The sequence below is a fragment of the Somniosus microcephalus genome, chromosome 28 (genome assembly GCF_052327205.1).
Source record: "Somniosus microcephalus isolate GS21.2 chromosome 28, FLI_Smic_1.0, whole genome shotgun sequence".
In the NCBI taxonomy this organism is placed as follows: domain Eukaryota; kingdom Metazoa; phylum Chordata; class Chondrichthyes; order Squaliformes; family Somniosidae; genus Somniosus; species Somniosus microcephalus.
The window spans coordinates 39,420,371-39,435,950 of record NC_141014.1 but is presented as its reverse complement, the minus strand read 5'-3'; the positions used below and the strand labels follow the sequence as shown (position 1 = coordinate 39,435,950).

At 51.1% G+C, this 15,580-nt stretch overlaps 1 protein-coding gene across 1 annotated transcript in view; it reads right to left on the bottom strand.

Moving 5' to 3' along the window:
- Positions 1-15,580, bottom strand: part of LOC147099632 (voltage-dependent T-type calcium channel subunit alpha-1I-like) — a 259,865-nt gene that overhangs the window by 129,861 nt on the left and 114,424 nt on the right. The window contains exons 15-16 of the mRNA XM_085969212.1: positions 15,185-15,378; positions 9,463-9,900 (exon numbers count right to left, since the gene is read on the bottom strand). Coding sequence (XP_085825338.1) covers positions 9,463-9,900; positions 15,185-15,378 — 632 coding nt within the window. The remainder of the gene's footprint in view (positions 1-9,462; positions 9,901-15,184; positions 15,379-15,580) is intronic.

Below are 15,580 nucleotides of genomic sequence, written 5' to 3'. Positions count from 1 at the left end.
AGGACTGGAAATGCCGGCGTTCCCCGCATGCGCTGTGCATGCTGAACGCCGGCATTTCCACTGGCCAGATGCGTGAGTACCCAGACCGTACTCACACATTTGGACCCGAATTTCTGGCCCAATATATATCAAGAAAAGCAGTGGTCCTAGAACCGACCCCTGGGGAACCCCACTGTATACCTTCCTCCAGTCTGAAAAACAACCGTTCACCACTACTCTCTGTTTCCTGTCACTTAGCCAATTCTGTATCCATGCTGCCACTGTCCCTTTTATTCCATGGGCTTCAACTTTGCTGCCAAGCCTATTATGTGGCACTTTGTCAAATGCCTTTTGGAAATCCATGTACATCACATCAACCGCATTGCCCTCATCAACCCTCTCTGTTAGCGCATCAAAAAACTCAATCAAGTTGGTTAAACATGATTTGCCTTCAACAAATCCGTGCTGACTTTCCTTAATTAATCCACACTTGTTAATTTTGTCCCTGATTATTGTTTCTAAAAGCTTCCCCACCACCGAGGTTAAACTGACTGGCCTGTAGTTGCTGGGTTTATCTTTACACCATTTTTTGAACAATGGTGTAACATTTGCAATTCTCCAGTTCTCTGGCACCACCCCCGTTTCTAAGGACTATGAGAAGATTATGGTCAGTACCTCCGCGATTTCTTCCTTCACTTCCCTCAGCGTCCTCGGATTCATCCCATCTGCTCCTGGTGACTTATCTACTTTAAGTACAGCCAGCCTTTCCAGTACCTCCTCTTTATCAATTTTTATTTTATCCAGTATCTCAACTACCTCCTCTTTCACTTTGACTTTGGCACCATCTTCTTTGGTGAAGACAGATGCAAAGTACTCATTTAGCACCTCAGCCATGCCCTCTGCCTCCATGCGTAGGTCTCCTGTTTAGTCCCTAATCGGCCCCACCACTCCTCTTACTACCCGTTTACTATGTTATGTTGGCTGCCATTCTATTCTCATACCCTCTCTTTGCCCCTCTTATTTTCTTTTTCACTCCTCTGAACTTTCTATATTTAGCCTGATTCTCCGATGTAGTCTCGACCTGACATCTGTCATACGCCCTCTTTTTCTGCTTCATCTTACTCTCTATCTCTTTTGTCATCCAGGGAGCTCTGACTTTAGTTGCCCTGCCTTTCCCCCTCGTGGGAATGTACCTCGACTCTACCCGAACTATTTCCTCTTTAAAGGCAGCCCATTGTTCCACTACAGTTTTGCCCACCAATCTTTGATTCCAATTTACCCGGGCCAGATCCGTTCTCACCCCACTGAAATTGGCTCAGGAAGACAGATTATTATCTGAACGGCAATAGATTGGGAAAAGGGGAAGTGCAACGAGACCTGGGTGTCCTTGTGCACCAGTCGCTGAAGGTAAGCATGCAGGTGCAACAGGTGGTTAAGAAGGCAAATGGTATGTTGGCCTTCGTAGCAAGAGGGTTTGAGTACAGGAACAAGGATGTCTTGCTGCAGTTGTACAGGGCCTTGGTGAGACCACACCTTGAGTATTGTGTGCAGTTTTGGTCGCCTTATCTGAGGATGGATGTTCTTGCCATGGAGGGAGTGCAGCGAAGCCTTTTAGGACAGAGATGAGGAGGAATTTCTTCACCCAGAGAGTGGTGAACCTGTGAAATTCTCGACCACAGAAGGCAGTTGAGACCAATTCATTAAATATATTCAAGAAGGAGTTAGATATATTTCTTAAGGCTAAAGGGATCAAGGGATATGGGGAGAAAGCAGGGACAGGGTACTGAGTTTGGATGATCAGCCATGATCTCATTAAATGGCGGAGCAGGCTCGAGGGGCCGAATGGCCTACTCACACACAGAATCACACAGAAACCCCACAGTGCAGATAGAGGCCATTTCGGCCCATCGAGCCTGCACCGACACATATCCCACCCGATCCCCGTAACCCCTACACCAACACATGTCCCACCCTATCCCTGTAACCCCACGTATTTAATCCCCCTAACACTAAGGGTCAATTTATCATAGCCAATCAACCTAACCCGCACATCTTTGGACTGTGGGAGGAAACCGGAGCACCCGGAGAAAACCCACGCAAACACGGGGAGAATGTGCAAACTCCACACAGACAGTCACCCGAGGCCTATCTTCTATGTTTCTATTGCTCCCTGTCCTTTTCCACAGCTAATCTAAACCTTATCATACTATGATCACTGTTCCCTAAATGTTCATCTACTGAAACTTGCCCTACCTCATTCCCCAGAACCAGATCCAACAATGCCTTCTCCCTTGTTAGAGCGGAAACGTACTGATCCAAGAAAGTTCTCCTGAACACACTTCAGAAATTCTTCCCCCTCTCTGCCCCTTACACTATTACTATCCCAGTCTATCTTAGGATAGTTGAAGTCCCCCATTATCACTACTCTATAGTTCTTGCACCTCTCTGCATATTTGCTCCTCCATATTTTTCCTACTAGTTGGTGGCCTATAGAATACACCTAGGAGTGGAATGGCACGTCTATTGTTTCTTAACTCTAGTCATATAGAGTGGAGCATAGTCCTTTCACCTAATGGACTGATAAGATGAGGGTTTTCTTTCTGTAATAGGAACATAGGAATTGCTAGATGAAAAAAGACCACGGCCCATCTTTTATTTTTATTCATTGACGGGATGTGGGCATCGCTGGCATTTATTGCCCATCCCTTGTTGCCCTTGAGAAGGTGGTGGTGAGCCGCCATTTCAGAGGGCAGTTAAGAGTCGACCACATTGCTGTGGGTCTGGAGTCACATATCGGCCAGACCGGGTAAGGATGGCAGATTTCCTTCCCTTCAGGACATTAGTGAACCCGGTAGTTTCACAGTCATTACTGATACTAGCTTTTTTTTTTACATTCCAGGTTTATTTAATTAACTGAATTTAAATTCCCCAGCTGCCGTGGTGGGATTTGAACTGATGTCCCTGGATCATTAGTCCTGGCCTCTGGATTACTAGCCCAGTGACATTACTGCTACCCTACCGTACCCCCTACAATATGGAATCACCTTATGGAATCATAGAAGCATCGGCCGGAATTTTCTCAAGGGAGGTGGGTTGGGGGCGGGGCCTCCGAGGCGGACGGGAAACACGGGAGTCCAGTTTTCCCACAGGCCCTGCCGCCTTTAACGGCAGGGCCTCGGATTTCCGCCCACAGCCAGCCAGGTTGAGAGGCTGGCTGGCTGCGGGCGGGCAGGCCTCAGAAGTGGGGCTTGGCAGGGTGGATGCTGGGAGGATGTTTCCCCTGGCTGGGGAGTCTAGAACCAGGGGCCACAGCCTCAGGACAAAGGGTCGGCCACTCAGGACTGAGATGAGGAGAAATTTCTTCACACAGAGGGTGGTGAATCTTTGGAATTCTCTACCCCAGAGGGCTGTGGAGGCTCAGTCATTGGGTATATTCAACACAGAAGTCGATAGATTTCTGACTAGTAAGGGCATCAAGGGATATGGCGATAGGGCCGGTGAATGGAGTTGAGGCAGAAGATCAGCCATGATCTCATTGAATGGCGGAGCAGGCTCGAAGGGCCGAATGGCCGACTCCTGATCCTATTTCTTATGTTATGTTCTTAGAAGTGAGGGTCCAGTCCGGGGGAGTGATCGCGGGAGGGGGGGCTTGGCAATCGGGTGGGGATGTGGCGGGGTGGGGGGAGGATCGGCGGGGGGCGGGGAGCGGCCAGGGGGGTGTGGGGGGGGGGGGGGGGGAAAGGATTGGGGTTGGCCACCGGAAGATAGTGGCCAACCTCATCATCATCGGTGGTAGGGGGAGGTGGGCCTGGGCGGCGTGGAGGGGGATGATCGGAGGCCTCGTGGTGGGGAGGGGTCTCTGATCGCGGGGGTGGGGTATGGTTGGGACCCTGGATCCAGGAGGTAGATGTAAAGCCACTGACCTCCTGGATTCCTGGATGCAGCAGTCCCTGCCTCGGTTTAACTGCTGGGTTTCAGGAATGTGTGAAACCCATCCACATGTTAAATTCAAAATGGATGGTGAAAGAGAGGCTGTCAGCCTCATTACAATATTTAAATTGAGGTAACGGCCCCTGGGAGCGGGTTGGTCGCCCGCCTCCGGCAAAACCGGAAGTGGACGGGTTGGAGTTGGGATCAGGTCGGGAATTCTATTTTTAACACTTTAACTGCCCCACGCTCCAAACACACTCGTTTTTTTTTTAGGGAAAAATTCCGGCCCCTAAATAGTGCAGCACAGAAGGAGGCCATTCGGCCCATCGAGTCCGCGCTGGCTCTTTCGAGGAGCAATCCAGTCAGTCCCGCTCCCCCGCTCTTTCCCCATATCCCTGAAATATTTTCTCCTTTAAGTCTTTATCCAATTCCCTTTTGAAGGCTATTATTGAATCTGTATCCATCGCCCTATCAGGCAGCGCGTTCCAAATCCTAACCACTCGTTGTAAAAAAGTTTTCCCTCCTGTCGCCTCTGGTTCTTTTGCCAATCACCTTAAATCTGTGTCCTCTCATCATCGACCCTTCAGCCATTATAAATTGTTTCTTTTTATTTACTCTGTCTAAGTCCTTCATGATTTTCAACACCTCAATCAAATCTCCTCTTAGCCTTTTCTGCTCCAAGTAGAACATCCTGGTGGTCGCTTGATCCAACGATAATGGAGTTGTTGACCAATCACAGTGGTCGATCTCTATCAGTGAGTCTACAACAGACCCAGACACGAGGTGAGGAAAACCCTCAGTGGTGGAGAGCTTTGGGGAACCAGAGGTCCACAGTCACCTGTTCCTCCCGAGCACGATACACAAGTCATAATTTGACCAGGGTGATTTTAGCTACAAGAAATCTCAGTGAAAGGAGTTTGAGAAAGCTTCAACCCAGCTTGTGGTGGGCACAAGTTCGCAATGCCCTTCCAGTGAGTCTCCAGCTGCCCACCCCCTCAACATCACCCTGCGATGCAAGGCCCTCCCGTTTCTGGACAGTTCATCTCCACCAATCCTCCAGTACAAGTCTATGGGCCGTTAGACTACAGTCCACATGGTGGGTGCCCAGGTCCTACAGTCAATGCAGTCCTTCCTCCCACCATCACCCCATTCCAGTCCTTCCAATTCAGTTCCACTCCACCTCCAACACCAAAACCACCCTGGTCAAAGCCACCGATTCCATCCTGTGAGGCAATGGCCTCTTCCCATTCAAAACCCCTGCTGTCCCAATTTCCCCCCCTTCCCAATCTTCGCCAAATTCCATTGGTTCCCTGCGCCCCACTGAACCAATTCCACATCGCCATCTGACTCTTCAAATGCCCTCTTGGCCTTTGCTGCGCTTTATCCTGGTGACCTCTTGCAGTCCTACGCCACCCTCCAGCCATTGACGCTGGACCATCGCTTGCTCCCAGTCCATTCGCTCCGCCGGACGCTGCTCTTTCAGTAACCGTGGGCCAGAAATTCAGTTTGGGTAGAAGCGCAAAACAGGCCATTGCCAATCGGATGCCCCATTTGTACATCCTGTCCGATTTTCTATCCACGGGCGAGAAGCCAGCTGCCAATTTGTCCATCTTGCGACACCGGTCAAGACAGATTTCTACGCCTATGACCCTGCCCTCTGGGACTCTCAATCTCAGGTCACTTTCCTTTGCTGTTTCCTACCTTGCCATCAAAAGTCTCCTTAAAACCCAAATCTTTGACTCTACCTGCAGCCTCTCCCCCCCACCCCACTTAAACTCCCACCTTAGTGTCCATCCTTCTGCTTGAGGAACTGCTCCGAGACTTGTCACTGTGGCGAGGAGCTCCGTATAAATACCAGCTGTTGCTTATTCCAATCAGTTTGAAAGGGTTTGTGTAACTTGTCTGCCATCCAGATTGGCGGTTACTGGAAGAATCTGTATCCCCAGGAAAGTCATCAACCTTCATTAATATTACATTAAGAAATTGCTTCAGCAGGTTTAAGCAAAATGCACTCTAGGTATTTTTGGACCTGTTCCCAATAGATTTAGTTATTTTTAAAAATATGTCACAGAGTTAAGGTGTTTAAGCAAGTCACTTGTCTCCATTGAGAGCTCGTCAATCCGAGACAACAGCACAAAGCTGCCCCGAGTTCCAGTACAATTAAGATTAATTTGGCAAAGGCCACACGGCTAGTGTATAAATTGAATTCATTTCCTTTATTGTGTTTATCATCATCAAAAGGACTCTTCAAAATTTACCCGTTATATATTAAATTTGACAAGTGCTTCATTGAAAACTTTATTGGTCATCTTACCCCTGTGGGGAAACCCATTAGACTGACTGTAGTAAAAAATAAAAAACAGAAAATGCCGGAGACACTCAGCAGGCCAGGGCAGCATCTGTGAAGAGAGAAACAGAGTTAACGTTTCAGGTCGATGACCTTTCGTCAGAACCGGAAAAAAGCCTGTGAATTAATTTCAGCAAAAAAAGCCTGCTTTTTTCCAGTTCTGACATAGAAACATAGAAGATAGGAGCAGGAGTAGGCCATTCGGCCCCTCGAGCCTGCTCCGCCATTCAATGAGATCATGGCTGATCATCCAAATTCAGTACCCTGTCCCTGCCGTCTCCCCATATCCCTTGATCCCTTTAGCCTTAAGAAATATATCCAACTCCTTCTTGAATATATTTAATGAATTGGCCTCTACTGCCTTCTGTGGTAGAGAATTCCACAGGTTCACCACTCTCTGGGTGAAGAAATTCCTCCTCATCTCTGTCCTAAATGACCTACCCCTTATCCTTAGACTGTGACCCCTGGTTCTGGACTCCCCCACCATCGGGAACATCCTTCCTGCATCTAGTCTGTCTAGTCCTGTCAGAATTTTATAAGTTTCAATGAGATCCCCTCTCATTCTTCTAAACAAGCCCAATCGACCCAATCTCTCCTCATACGTCATTCCTGCCATCCCAGGTATCAGCCTGGTGAATCTTCGCTGAACTCCTTCCATGGCAAGAAACATCCTTCCTCAGATAAGGCGACCAAAACTGCACACAATACTCAAGGTGTGGTCTCACCAAGGCCCTGTACAACTGCAGCAAGACATCCTTGTTCCTGTACTCAAACCCTCTCGCTATGAAGTCCAACATACCATTTGCCTTCTTAACCGCCTGCTGCACCTGCATGCTTACCTTCAGCGACTGGTGCACAAGGACACCCAGGTCTCGTTGCACTTCCCCTTCTCCCAATCTATTGCCATTTAGATAATAATCTGCCTTCCTGTTTTTGCCACCAAAGTGGGTAACCTCGCATTTATCCACATTATATTGCATCTGCCATGTTTCTGCCATCGACCTGAAACGTTAACTCTGTTTCTCTCTTCACAGATGCTGCCTGACCTGCTGAGTGTCTCCAGCATTTTCTGTTTTTATTTCAGATTTCTAGCGTCTGCAGTATTTTCTTTTTGTATTAGACTGACTGTAGTACCGGTTATACCTGTAGTGGGTGCTGTGATAGAGGTTTTCGATGTCATGGATGTCACACCTTACCCTGTCACCCTATTATAAGCTGCCCGTGTCAGAACTCACACCAAGTCCCGTTCACCCATCACCCCCTGTGCTCGCTGACCTACATTGGCTCCCAATCCGGCAACGCCTCGATTTTAAAATTCTCATCTTTGTTTTCAAATCCCTCCATGGTCTCGCCCCCTCCCTATTTCTGTACCCTCCTCCAGCCCTACAACCCTCCGAGGTCTCTGAATTCCTCAATTTCTGGCCTCTTGCACATCCCCCGATTTCCATCGCTCCACCATTGGTGGCCGTGCCTTCAGCTGTCTGGGCCCCGAGCTCTGGAATTCCCTCCCTAAACCTCTCCGGTTCTCTCTCCTCCTTTAAGACGCTCCTTAAAACCGACCTCTCTGACCCAGCTTTTGGTCGCCTGTCCAAATATCTCCTCATGTGGCTCGGTGTCAAATTCTGTCTAATCGCTCCTGTGAAGCACCTTGGGACGGTTCTCGATGTTAAAGGCGCTATATAAATACAAGTTGTTGTTGTATTGGTAGGTTTCTAAACCTTGATTCTGCCTCTAATTGGTAAAGCTAAGCTGAAAAAAGTGAATTAATTTCAGCAAAGTGCTCTCTCCACCTCCCGACACCAGCAACTGGGGAGCCCCTGAAAAGCCTTTCCTTGTCCATTCATAGATCCGCTTGTTCCTTGACTTGATTGTAGATGAGCCATGTGACTTCAAGCATTCCTAAAAATAAAATCTTAAACGCTCCTTTGAAGCAGTTTCCAGTCCGTAAATCAAAGTTCTCCGTTGCCATTTAACAATCTGTGTTCCCACTGTCACTGTGACTGGATTACACCTGCCCTGAAATGACTGCATCCTTACATAGAATTTACAGAACAGAAACAGGCCATCCAACCTCCCCACCCTCTTCCTCCACCTCGGTCCGCTCCTCCTTCTCCCCACCCTCTTCCTCCACCTCGGTCCTCTCCTCCTTCTCCCTGTCCTCTTCCTCCTCCTCGGTCCTCTCCCCATTCTCCACATCCTCTTCCCTGACCTCTAACCTTCCCCTCCTCTTCCTCCTTCTCCCCATCCTTCTCTCCTCCTCCCCGTCCTCTTCCTCCTCCTCCCCGTCCTCTTCCTCCTCCTCCCCGTCCTCTTCCTCCTCCTCCAAGTCCTCTTCCTCCTTCTCCCCATCCTCTTCCTCCTCCTCCCCGTCCTCTTCCTCCTTCTCTCCATCTTCTTCCCCTCTCTCCCCATCCACTTTCCCTTCACAAAACTACCGGCAGTCCAGTGCCTAATTGCAAATCTCATTCCGAGGTCCTGTGGACGACTGAAGCAAGGAATGGAGAGGTCACAGCGCCAATGTACCCTGTCATTTTTTTTGTGGGGCCGTGCGGCCCATTCAGAATACCGTGCGTGTGCGGTTTTTCTATATAAAAGCCCACAAGCCGGCTGTGCGGGACCCCTGGAGCGCTGTGCGGGACCCCTGGAGCACTGGGCGGGACCCCTGGAGCACTGGGCGGCCCCACAGCTTACAGGGGACACTGGTCACTGCATCTCAGTCGGGGATTTTCCTCGGATTTTGGTGCTGAGACACGTCGGGATAGAAATCCGTCAACAGTGCAAAGATGGGCGATAGCGAATCGACTTACGCGCCGCCCGGTTATTTTTTGTTCCATTGCTCAGTTCGGACAAAGAGCTACGCCCGACATCCGCCCCCCCCCCCGCCTTGCTCCATAGGGGCGGCCCGGCCCACTGAGCGTCTCCAGCATTTCGCAGCTTTTGCTTTGGATATCCAACATCTTGGTCCAGGCTGCATGTGACCTGTGACCTGGGGACTGACCAACACCAGAGCAAGAATAAGATAATGATCCGTTCCCAGCACCGACATCTTCCAACCTTGACAATGAAGAAATTGGCCCTCTCTTGTATAAAAAAACTTTCAAAGTTAATCAGCGTGATTTTTAGATAGGGGGACAGATGGATATAGCTCTGTGCCCCCCTTCCTTCATTTTGATCTTAATTATACAATCTCCAACTAGTCAACTTACATAGTCAATTTCCTCGTCATAAACACTCCTCTCTTTTCGGTTGTTCATCTTTGGAAAGATCTCCTTCACAATGTGCGGGCCTTTGCCATTGCAGTCCCTGTGGTCCACGGTAACCGTTGCTATGCTGTTCTTCCTGCCCAATGATGGCTGCACAGTCGGGACCTGGAGGAGCTCTGGCAAGTCGCCGGAACCTTTGGTGTCCAGGGAGAGCGCCCGGCGGTGCAAGAGGCTGGAGCCGTTGACCACCTCGGGTCTGATGTCCTCGGGGTCGTCGGAGGAGGTCTTGCGGCCGTCGCCGGAGAGGAGCGACTCGTGTTCCCCGCAGTGGGGCTTCCGTTTCAAGCTCGAAGCGCGGCCCATGCTGTTCCAACTGGCCCGCCGGCTGCCCCAGCCGCTGCCCGCGCCCCACGGGATGTAGTGAGAGCTTCGAAGGCTGGACTGAAAAAAGAGGACAACATGTGGTCACCAACTGACACTCAGACCATTACGCCAAAATCTTGAGGCTGCTTCCCTTGACCGTGTAACCTTTCACTCGTGTTTTGCACACACGCCAAACCCCGAGGGTAGGATAGATCGAGAGAACCTTATGCTGATAGAGTTAGATGAAGAGGCTGACACTCCCAGTGCAGTACTGAGGGAGCGCTGCACTGTCGGAGGGGCAGTACTGAGGGAGCGCTGCACTGTTGCAGGGGCAGTACTGAGGGAGTGCCGCACTGTCGGAGGGGCAGTACTGAGGGAGCACCGCACTGTCGCAGGGGCAGTACTGAGGGAGCACCGCACTGTCGCAGGGGCAGTACTGAGGGAGCACCGCACTGTCGCAGGGGCAGTACTGAGGGAGCGCCGCACTGTCGGAGGGGCAGTACTGAGGGAGCACTGCACTGTCGGAGGGGCAGTACTGAGGGAGCGCCGCACTGTCAGAGGTGCAGTACTGAGGGAGCGCTGCACTGTCGGAGGGGCAGTACTGAGGGAGCGCCGCACTGTCGGAGGGGCAGTACTGAGGGAGCGCTGCACTGTCGGAGGGGCAGTACTGAGGGAGCGCCGCACTGTCGGAGGGGCAGTACTGAGGGAGCGCCGCACTGTCGGAGGGGCAGTACTGAGGGAGTGCCGCACTGTCGGAGGGGCAGTACTGAGGGAGTGCTGCACTGTCGGAGGGGCGGTACTGAGGGAGCACTACACTGTCGGAGGTGCTGTTTTTCGGATGAGACGTTAAACCAAGCCTGCTCTCTCAGATGGACGTAAAAGATCCCACGGCCACTATTTTGAAGAGCATGAGAGGATTTCTCCCCGGTGTCCTTGCCAATATTAATCCCTCAACCAACATCACTAAAACAGATGACAATAGCAAAATACTGCGAATGCTGGAAATGTGAAATAACAACAGGAAGTGCTGGAAACACTGAGCAGGTCAGGCAGCATCGAGGAGAGAGAAACAGTCAACATTTCAGGTCGACCCCTTCGTCAGAACTGGAAAAGGTTGGGGAGGAGAGATGTTTGAGCAGGGGCAGAGGGGAGGGGAGGAAAGAACAAAGGGAAGGTCTGTGATAGGCTGGAAGGCAGGAGAGATTGACTGACAAAAGGGATGATGGTGCGAGGCAAAAGGAGAGGTCATGGGACAAGTTAAGAAACAAAAGATGCCTCTAGACGATGATGGCAGCAACATTAACAGTTACCATGTGAGGAAATAAGAGAAAAAGAAAGAAATACAGGGGCCAATTTATGGTCTGAAATTGTTGAACTCGATGTTGAGTCCAGAAGGCTGTAAAGTGCCTAATCGAGAGATGAGGTGCTGTTCCTCGAGCTTACGCTGAGCTTCGTTGGAACAGTGTAAGAGGCCGAGGACCGAGAGGTCAGAGTGGGACTGGAGCGGAGAAGTAAAGTGACAGGCGACCGGAAGCTCGGGGTCACCCTTACGGACTGAACGGAGGTGTTCCGCAAAGCGGTCACCCAATCTGCGTTTGGTCTCCCCAGTGTAGAGGAGACCGCATCGTGAGCAGCGAATACAATATACTAAATTGCAAGAAGTACAAGTAAATCGCTGTTTCACCTGGAAGGGGTGTTTGGGGCTCTGGACAGTGGGAAGGGGGGCGGTATAAGGGCAGATGTTACATCTCCTGCGCTTGCACGGGAAGGTGCCGGGCGAAGGGGAAAACTAAACCAGACTATCTGGTCATTATCACATTGCTGTTTGTGGGAGCTTGCTGTGTGCAAATTGGTGGCCGTGTTTCCTACATTACAACAGTGACTACACTTCAAAAAGTACTTCATTGGCTGTAAAGCGCTTTAGGACGTCCTGAGGTTGTGAAAGGCGCTATAGAAATGAAAGTCATCTTTTTTCTTCCTTTCTCATTTTCGAAAAATTACTATAAAATACAGTGACTGTTGTCCAGTCAAGCACGGCATTCAATTTTGCACACAGCAAAATGCCACACAGCAATGAGATGACTGATCAGTTAATCTGTTTTTGGTGATGTTGCTTGAGGGAGAAGTATCAGCCAGGGCACCGGGGAGAACTCCCCCGCTCTTCTTTATATAGTGGCCGTGGGATCTTTTTATGTCCAGTGGAGCAGTGAGACTGGGCATCGGTCTAATGTCTCATCAGAAAGACGGCACCTCCGACAGTGCGGCGCTCCCTTAGTACTGCCCCTCCGATAGTGCGTGGCTCCCTCAGTACTGCCCCTCCGACAGTGCGGCGCTCCCTCAGTACTGCCCCTCCGACACTGCGGCGCTCCCTCAGTACTGCCCCTCCGGCAGTGCTGCGCTCCCTCAGTACTACCCCTCCGACAGTGCGGCGCTCCCTCAGTACTGCCCCTCCGACAGTGCGGCGCTCCCTCAGTACTGCCCCTCTGACAGTGCAGCCTTCCCTCAGTACTGCCCCTCCGACAGTGCGGCGCTCCCTCAGTACTGCCCCTCCGACAGTGCAGCGCTCCCTCAGTACTGCCCCTCCGACAGTGCGGCGCTCCCTCAGTACTGCCCCTCCGGCAGTGCGGCGCTCCCTCAGTACTGCCCCTCCCACAGTGCGGCGCTCCCTCAGTACTGCCCCTCCGACAGTGCGGCGCTCCCTCAGTACTACCCCTCCGACAGTGCGGCGCTCTCTCAGCACTGCCCCTCCGACAGTGCTGCGCTCCCTCAGTACTACCCCTCCGACAGTGCGGCGCTCCCTCAGTACTGCCCCTTTGACAGTGCGGCGCTCCCTCAGTACTACCCCTCCGACAGTGCGGCGCTCCCTCAGTACTGCCCCTCCGACAGTGTGGCGCTCCCTCAGTACTGCCCCTCCGACAGTGCGGCGCTCCCTCAGTACTGCCCCTCCGACAGTGCGGCGCTCCCTCAGTACTGCCCCTCCGACAGTGCTGCGCTCCCTCAGTACTACCCCTCCGACAGTGCGGCGCTCCCTCAGTACTGCCCCTCCGACAGTGCTGCGCTCCCTCAGTACTACCCCTCCGACAGTGCGGCGCTCCCTCAGTACTGCCCCTCCGACAGTGCGGCGCTCCCTCAGTACTGCCCCTCCGACAGTGCGGCGCTCTCTCAGTACAGCCCCGGGAGTGTCAGCCTGGTTCATGAGCTCAAGTCTCGGGAGCGGGGTTTGAAACAACAGTTGAATGTCTAAGGGTTACCACGTGACTGAACTGGACGTTCTGATTTTTTGACTGGGTTTTCTGAATGTTTCCAAGAGGGGAACCAGACACCAAAGGACTTGTTGAGAATAAAAAAAGTTTGCCACTAATCTGCCTCATGGCGTGAAGAGATCGTCTATTTAAAATCAAGCAAAGAATGGCCACCAGAACCATGAGATCCCGCGCATTCCGGGGACTGGCTTACGAGGAGAGTTTGGAGAAACCTGCGGCTTTTCAGCCCCGTCAGGGGGGCGATTGAGAGCTGACCGTTAAGAGGTAGATAATTTCGTCCCCCCCGCCACTGCCCAGGCTCCAGTTAAAATGCAGTCGGGATCGGTTTGACCAAATGTGATTCTGGTTCACCTCATTTCTCTTTTGTGGACCCTGCTGGTTAAAAATCGGACATGTTTGGGAGAGCGTCGAGTTGCGAGCGGGTAAATAACACCCTCATTTTTTTTTTTAACTGCCCAGCCACTTGGTTACTGCTGGTTGGGTAAGGTTAAAATCGACTCCCCGTGACCCCCCCCCACCCCCCGTGACCCCGCTTCATTGACTGTGAAGCACTTTGGGACGACCTAAAAATGTGAAATTTGCCATGTAAAGTCAAGCGCTTTTTGCTCTTTTACCCTCCCTCCCCAGGCTGCTTTTGTTCACCTGAATGTTGACCAGCTATTCGACTGAGGTATGCATCGCAGCTGGAGCTGATCCAGTTGTTTCCTGCCGGCTGCAGGCGTTGATTTTCCAGTGGGAGCCACAGGGTGGCGATCAGGAGTGGATCCTCTCCCCACCCCCTTCCATACCCCAGGGGCAAAGACTGTGGGGATCCGACTGGTACCCTGGTTGAGATCAAGTCACCCAACACAAACCGAGACCGATCAGGTGGCTTTGTTCCACACTGCGCCTTCAGAACACTTCTTTGAGACTAACTCAGGCCCGCAGCTCTCATACTGTCAGCTGAGAATTTAATTGAAAGATTAAGCGCTCTCTTTCACCGTCTCATATCCCAAATGCAGGGTTAAGGGGGAGTTAACGCTACACGTTCGTATTTTGGCTGTAAGTACCATCAATAATAAGCACTCCTTGTTGTAAGCACCCTCTACAGTAAGTACCAGGAGCCCAGAAGTACTCTTTCTGTTTAGTACTCTCAGTGATAAATCTTAATTGTTTAAATCTCCCCCTATATTCATTATAACCAGAAACTCAGTCAAGCCGAACACTCGCTCTAACATATGTGCACTCGGAGCTCCGTAGTGTTTCGCTATTTTGACCTATTTGGCCTGGAAGGGGTTTTTCATAGAATCAGAGAATGGTTACAGCACAGGAGGAGGCCATTTGGCCCCTCGAGCCCGTGCCGGCTCTCCGCAAGGGCCCTTCAGCTAGTCCCACTCCCCCGCCCTTTCCCCACGCCCTGCAAATTTTTTTTCTTTCACATTCCCTTTTGAAAGCCATGATTGAATCTGCCTCCACCACCCTCTCAGATCCTAACCACCCGCTGCGTTTCATTCAACATGCCCAACATGGGGCTTAGCTGAGCAGATGATGTGGTTACTATGAGTTGTTGTTCAAGGCATCAAGCGTAGAGTCGCCAACCCTTCAGGATTGTCGTGGCGTCTCCAGGAATTGAAGATTAATCTCCAGAACACTGCAGGGAGCAACAACCCAGGAGAAAAATCATAGGGGAATTTAAACAAAATGGTGAGTCTTTTTGATTTTCTTTGACCACGTTTTATTAGTTATAAAAATATAGGAGTTGGGGAAGAAAGGCTGTTTGACGGACAACCAAGAATCATACAATCGGGTAATGAAGAGTTTGTTCCCTTTCCGATTGGCTGTGGAAAGGCGGGTCGCCACGAGGATGGACATGTTGGTCGACCAATGGCGGGAGTGTGGGGGCGGGGTCTTTGGAGGCAGGAGGTCACATGATGAAACCTCCAGGTATCTGCCCAACCAGAGTTGGCCGACCTACTCAAGGGCAATGCGGGGGAGTTCAGATTGCTCAAACACTTTCACTATGTCACCCTCTGCACCAATCCGACTCACACTTCAAGGGCCCCTCCCCACAACTGTATCCTGGAGTCGGCTGTTACACAGCCACCAAATGAGGTCCTTACCAGCGACTTCTGGTCAAAGTTGACCCGAGACAGCGAGGTCACGCTGCTTTTCCGCGACCCAGCGGAGACGTAAAGGTTTTCAGGCTGCAGTGAACTCCTCGATGAGGTCATGATCGCCGATCCTATTGATTGGTTCTGAGGAGAGAGGTCCAAGTGCCCGTTGGGAGTCATGGCGGTCGAACAGGCTTTCAACTCTGCAAGGAATTCATCAAAAAAAAACAGATGAAAACCAACTGTTAGACACTGCTCAAGAATTTACTATAACAGTTCTAAAATCTCTTCTCTTCTCTTAGGCAGTCCCTCGGAACCGAGGATGACTTGCTTCCACATTAAAAATGAGTTCTCAGGTGACTGATGAGTCCAATGCGGGACCTACAGTCTCTGTCACAGGTGGGG